This window comes from Mus caroli, chromosome 7, assembly GCF_900094665.2.
Source record: "Mus caroli chromosome 7, CAROLI_EIJ_v1.1, whole genome shotgun sequence".
Classification (NCBI taxonomy): Eukaryota; Metazoa; Chordata; class Mammalia; order Rodentia; family Muridae; genus Mus; species Mus caroli.
In genome coordinates, this window is record NC_034576.1 from 30535032 (window position 1) to 30542076 (window position 7045).

The 7045-nt window shown below is 44.8% G+C and overlaps 1 protein-coding gene across 1 annotated transcript in view; it reads right to left on the bottom strand.

Annotated features, from left to right (window-relative positions):
- The window catches only part of LOC110299321 (secretoglobin family 2B member 2-like), a 3354-nt gene extending 2753 nt beyond the window's left edge, over positions 1-601 (bottom strand). Inside the window, exon 1 of the mRNA XM_021168998.2 lies at positions 467-601. Within this exon, the coding sequence (XP_021024657.1) occupies positions 467-527 (61 nt within the window). The 5' untranslated portion in view covers positions 528-601. The remainder of the gene's footprint in view (positions 1-466) is intronic.
- Between the last annotated feature and the right edge of the window lie 6444 nt (positions 602-7045).

The window sequence follows — 7045 nt, forward strand, 5'->3', positions numbered from 1 at the left end:
AGAGAGAGAGAGAGAGAGAGAGAGAGAGAGAGAGAGAGAGAGATAGCTCAGGCACACATAATCAGAGGCTCATGTTATCTTGCCTCATCTACAAATGTCTTAACTGATCTTGCCCACAGTCCCACACTCCCAAAGGCTGCAGGCTCCCAGATACAACATGGTTGTATCTAGGAGAAAAAGATACATGAGTGGACAGGAAGACCTGGATATCTGACCTTCACGAAAGCTGCACACTTGCATCTGCTTCAACTGAGCATCTACGGTCCCTTTATCACCAGTATCATCACCAGCACACCTCTATCTCCCCGTCCAACCCACTCCAACTTTGTAACCCAGAACAGAAAGAATCAACTGTCTTCTGAAGCTACTTGCCGGTGGCCTCCCAAGGACCCCTAGGTCTGTCTTAAGGCCCCACTCAGAGATCTACATGGGGCTGAGATGGGGTGAGTGAAGGTCCCACTCTCACTTGTCTGGAAGCCAAGCTCTCCAATCACCAGGAAGGCCAGTAGAAGAAGTGTCCCCTTCATGGTGGAGAGTGCTAAATGCTCTCAGAGCAGATCCTCTTCTATATGAACCATTATAGCCCAGAGCCCAGCCACGCCCATCCCCAACCCAGGCTGCAGGAGCTCCAAATACCTTTTGGCAAAGAATCTAGCATCTGTGGATTCCCTTCCCACTTGAACAGGGGAGGGAGTATGGGAGCCCCTCCCACTCTGACGAACAAACAGCCTGAGATGGCCTGATGTTCTCATTTTCTGGAGAAAAGTTGTCTTTTGTTTGCCAAAAGAGTTAGAGCTGACCTTTGTAAGCAGCCTGAGTGCTGAGCCAAATGCCCTGTGGTCTTGTTCCACTTGTCATCTCTGTTTGTACACTCTTAACCTCTCCTTGCTTCAACTGTCCAACTTCTGAGACCTTTGGATTGGAAGACTGAGGACATGGAGGCACCATCTACCGCTCTGTGATTCTCAGCCATGTTAGTCCCCAGCTCTTTGGCCATGTGGGTATCCTCGGGGGCTTTTGATGGTTTTGTACCACAAATTCTGCTTCACTCCATGGTGGCTCATTTCTGTTGTCCTGCTCACCTTGTCCCCTCTCAGCTCTGTCAGGAACCATGTCTCAAAGAGGTTTGAACAGTAGAGTCCATGTGGTGAGAGCACTGAGCGATAGAGTGAGGGATTCACCCCAGTACATAAACTCTGTTGTCCACAACCCCACAGGCTTCTGTGGACTGCCTGGCTGTAAACTACACTGCTCCACAGGCCATAGGCAGTGCTGTGTGTGTAGACTGTCTCAAGTTCAGATCAACCTACTTACACTAAGGAAGACATTTTCAGCACCAATGAGATTGTCAGCTGGATGTTGTACTATTCAGTTCTAGAGACAGGAAAGTCTTAAATTCAAGCTCACCCTGCTTGCAGTGTGTGATGGTTAATCTTGATGATCATTCTGACTGGGTTGAGAGTTTCCATAAAAACAAGGCTCTGTGTGGAAATCTTTATGCTTCATCAATTGATGAGGGGAGACTAATTTTCCTGGGGTAGTGTGGACTATGGTCATAGATGGGGTGTTTTGGGGATAACTAACTGAGCACAACCATTTGTACCTCTCTGCTTCCTGATTGTAGATGTGACCAACTACCTCAAGTTGCTGCCCTTTGCCTAGCTCACCCTGATGGACTGTGTCTCTTAAAATTGTGAGCAGAAATGTTGCTTCTCACCTGGCATTTTGTCATTAGTTCCTTACAACAATAGTGGAGTATTGTTTTTAGCAATTGCAAAGCACTGGGGTTATTCCACTGCAACACACACATAAATATGGGCAGCCAAATTCATGGACAAATGTTGATAGTGCTTATTATGCAAGAATTCAGATCCCCAGATCCATTAGAGTGGTGACATACACATCTAATCCTATGTGTACTTCAGGTTCAATAAGAAACCTTGTCTCAAAAAATAAGATGGAAGACTGCTGATATAGCTCAGTGATTAAAGGTCCAGTAATTGAAGGTGAAGATCTGAGTTCAAATCCCAAAACTACCTGGTAGAAGAAGAGACCTAACTCCTCGAAATTGTCATATGACCTTCACATGTACACACACACACACACACACACACACACACACACACACACACACACAGAGAGAGATAGAGATAGAGATAGATAGATAGATAGATAGATAGATAGAGAGAGAGAGAGAGAGAGAGAGAGAGAAACACACACTTAAGCACCTCTGCCCAAACTCACAAGCACACACATAAGCACATATACATGTGAACAGACACCTATAAATGTCTGTGGAAACTGGCATGGGGAAGCCCAGAAGCTCCTAATGGACAAGTATCAAACAATTTGAACAACAAACTAAATAACATTATGTTGGAGTGTACTAGAATTGTGAAATAACCTATAAACCCATGCTGTTGTGAATGGTTGCATGGCAGATAAATTGACATGGATGAAAGTCAGTGCTCTTACATGTCACAGAAGATTTCTGGAGGATCTGTAGATGTTACTCCCAGGAGTTGACCTCTCTTCAGTCATACAGTGTGAGCTATATGTTCTCAAGAAAACAGGAGGGTGGGCTTAGGGGATGGCCCTGTCAGTGAAGCACTTGCTAAGTGCCCACACTTGAGTCCATGAGTTTTAGCCCTCAGAACATGTGAGGGCAGCAAGGCACAAAGTGCACCGTGGTAACCTCAGCACCAGAGAGTCCACCCCTGGTCTTACTGGCCAGCCCATTTAGCCAAATTCGCAAGCTCCAGTAAGAGGCCCTGTCTCAAAAAATATAGGCGGACTCAGTTGTAAAGAGGATGTAGAATCACTTCCCAGCACACACTTGTCAGCTAACAACCATTTGTAACTCCAGTTCCAGAGGATCCAGTACTCTCCTGTGACCTCCACAGGGAAAACAGCCTAAGACACACATGAAGGCACAATGCTGACATGCATAAATTAAAAGTAAACAAAATTTCAAAAGAATCACAGACATATGCTTTTATATATTTATATATGTATGTATATATACATATATGTATATAAAATGCATATACACATATCTATATGGTGGAGAGCCCCTAAAGGCACTTCATTGTCTTTCCCTGGCCACCTTGTGCATACTCATATGTTTGCCATATGTCTTAGTTTAGATTACTGGTGCTGTGATAAGACACTATGATCAAAAGCAGAGTAGTGTAGTGTCACCCAGCAGTAGACACTTGCTTGCTCACACTATGCCCTTGTCCCCATTCCCAACCCTTCAGAAGAGAAAACCCCCAGTGGGCACATTTTACAGGCTTCTGCAGCCCTCATGACATGTAAGATCATAGAACCAGAGGCTAGCAGACTCAGAAGAGAGCTCACAAGTAGATCTCAGTGCTTGGCTCCTAATTGCCCAGTTACCTGATGTAAATCCTGTTTTGCTCAGCTAACCAGTAAAATCAAAGGCTTAGGAGTAAGTCTTCAGCAAATTTCCCTGTGTCACCAGCTGATGTAGAGAAAGTGACACTCAAGTGCCTTTTACAACAAACTACTCAATTCTGACTTATCAAAACACTTACAATCTGTACTTTTAAAATTAAATGCCAGCCAAATTACATAAACACAATTCCTTATATAACATAGACATGGGAGGGGAAGGGGATAAGCCAAGCCTGAGTTATATGGAAAGATGGTGTTGCATGTTTTACGAAGGGTTTTGTTTATAGATTTTAGAGAAGTGAGATAGCCCTTCAGCCAGTCTAACCAGCATTTGTGAAGACCTCCTATGCATTTTGATCCTGGGAGAGAGGAAGGCCTTGCTCTCCTGAGCCCTCAGACATGTAAAGATCACCAAAAGGCAGCCAATACAAGAGAATCTAGGGAAGAGGAAGTAGGGTATAGAGCCTTTGTGATGGTGGAAGTTGGGTGTGTTCTTATACACAAGGGATCTATGTGTACTGCAGGGTTGTAATCTGTGTTGTGTTGATATGACAAAGGATCCAAAACTGTGTACATATGTGAAAAGAAGTTAATTTGCTTCATGGTCTGGTATCTTGAAAGTCGAGGATAGGGCAACCTCAGGTAGCCAGGGACTTGTGCTGTCTGAACACAGGGTACACAGCAAAAGGGCAATGGGATTGTGGAAGACAGAGAACATAGGCTCTACTCTGCTTCTCAAGCACCCACCATACAGTGCTCAGCCCTGCCATACCAAGGACCAAGGCTCAAAGTGGGTGTTTGGTGTGTGTCTCAGACTTTTTGAAAGCATAGCTAGCTCTCCCTCAGACATGTTGGTTTTTGATGCGGTCTAGGGATGTAGGTGACAAATTATTCCCTCCACCTCCCATGTCCCATTTCCAGGCAGGTGAAGGAATAGTATTTCAGGCACTGAAAGCAGAGCTTATGAAGGCCCTGGTTCTCATCTGAGGTATCCTTATAGAGAAATGGTGTCCTACTTCATATAGAGACACTGCAAATGACAAATATGCTAGATAAATGCTAAATTCCAGGTTCAGGTGCACAGCAATTGGTCAGGTGATGGGCAGAGTTCAAAGAAATCAGGTGAAGACACTTGTTTATCCCCATTTGTTGGAAGCTGAGGCAGGTGTGCCCCAGTTACCTGTCTGGAATCCCCTTACAAAGATAGAAATTGTGCTTGGGTAAGGGGATTCTCTCCCGGGCTGGCTTTGGCTTCTTCTTTGCCCTCCATGTTTGGCAACAGTGAACAGAAGCTGGCTGTAAATGAAATATATATTTCAGCTAGTCTCTATAACAGACACAAAGTCTTAGTATATTATTTGAAGAGTTGTAAGCCAAAATTAGGCAGGTTCTTTACTATTTAACTTACATACAATTCATAAGCCCCAACATAACTTGCTATTTAAGTGTGGCCAAGTGTTATTTCTGCTCCATTAGCCTGTCTTCATGGTCACCTGATCCTAGTCACATGTTCTTGTGCAATCAGGCCTCATGACAGCCTTCCCCTCTCTCCATTTTCTCCTCCTCTCTCCTCTTTTCTTCCCTTCTGATCCCTACCTGTGACCCTCCCAGCCCAGTAAAAAAGCCCAGAATACCCCTCTTCTCTCCAGGCATTGGCTGGAAACTACATTTTTTTTTTTTTTTAACAATTCAGAGAATAAGATGAGTTGAGTTTACAAAGCAACATTTGGTGTATGTGAGAATTTGCTTACCAGATTACCAAGAATTGGGGGTTGGGGGAATCCAGGTCCTGGGTCTAGAACTTATTATTTAAATAAACAGCTTCAGGAGATCAATCCCAACAGCTGTCAGGTGGTAGAGGCAGCCAGTGGTACCCTCTGGTGAGCAGTCCTCACAGTAGCAAGGGACCCAGAGGCCTACCTGTGCTGAAGCCTCCTCCATAGCATGGACAGGAAACCAGGCCTCCTTGGCTCTCAGCAATGGGGAAGTTCTAGACCCTGGTGGAGTCTCCAAAGACTGAATAACTGTCTAGACCCCTTCTGGCCGAGAGGCAGGGGCATAAAGATTCTGTCCTCTGGATCCATTTTATCCTTCCTCAGACTGTACCTCTCCCCTCTCTTCATTCCATGACCCTACTGTTTCCTGCCCTTCTCCTGTCAAATGCTTGAATTACTACAGGGAAGCAAGTTGCTTGGCCTATTTCACAGCTCAACCTGCTGACACACCCAGGCTTTGCTCTGAGGTCTTTAGCCTCCTCTGTTGCTGTCCGTTCAGCCCACACTTCCCAAAATAGGACAAAAGCTCTCTCAAGAGAAGCCTTTCATGAGGCCTAAAATGGTGATCCTGGGGGAGTGGGGGTGGGAGACAGCTCCAGTGTGAATGGGCCTAAGCAGTCTGCTTCCATAGTCTGCTTTCATGGAGCCTACAACAGCCTTGCCTCTTAGCACCCTACATAAGTGTCCCTTTGCTGTGCCCCTGCCATGGGGTATGCTCCCCTTTTGGCCCATGTAGAGATGGTTGAAAGGTCATTTGGAATTCTGTTGTAGCAAAATTCAGCTAGAAACACTGATATAGATGGGCTGACACTGAGCCTTCAGGAGCTGGAGTAACCAGCTGAGATAGCACTCTAGTTTTTCCAGGGTAGCTTTTGAACAGTAGTTAGAGTAGCTAGAGCAGCAATGTAAACTTTGGCTGTGGAGTTAGGGCATCAGGTTGCTCCAAACTGATATATTCTTGCTTAGTTATTAGAGGATGAACATGGGCACTTTTTGTGTGAACTTAATGAAGACATTAATAATGTTTATTAACAGGGTATTCCTGTGTAATTTTAGCTAGCCTGGAACTCTCTGTGTAGACCATGCTGACCTCTAACTCATGGAAATAGGTCTGCCTCTGCCTCCTACAAGCTGGGATCAGAGGTGTGAACCACATTGCTGGCCATTGCTAACAGATATTGACAGTGATTACCACTAACTCCAAGGAAAGTAGAACCCACCACACATATACACAAACACACACACAGATACACACACACACACACACACACACACACATACACACACACTCACCTTTCTCAGGAAGATTATGAGCTCAAGACCAACATGGGCAAGATTCTATATCATAAAAAACAAACAAACAAAAACAACAACAACAAAACCAACCAAACCCAAAAATCCCCCCAAAATGGAAAACCTCAACTAGGGGTTTAAAAGGTCAAGTTTAGGCAGATATGACAGTGTTTGCCTTTAATTCAAGCAGTCATATAAGAGAGAGTCACAAAGACCTCTTTGAGTTCAAGGAAAACCTGGCTTACATAGTTCCAGGTCAGCCTGGGCCATGTAGAGAGACCCTATCTCAAAAAACCAACCACGACCAACAAAAAGATTAAATTGAACATTGTCTACAATAGCAGGAGAAGCTTGGGTTGAAGAGATTGGTTCAAGGGAAGGCATGGAGCAAATGGAAGATAGGGGCAGGATAAAGACAGGGCAGGGGTCCCTTCTTAGAATTGGGAACAAAACACCCATGGAAGGAATTACAGAGACAAAGTTTGGAGCTGTGATGAAAGGATGGACCATCTAGAGACTGCCGTATCCAGGGATCCATCCCATAAGCAGCTTATAAACGC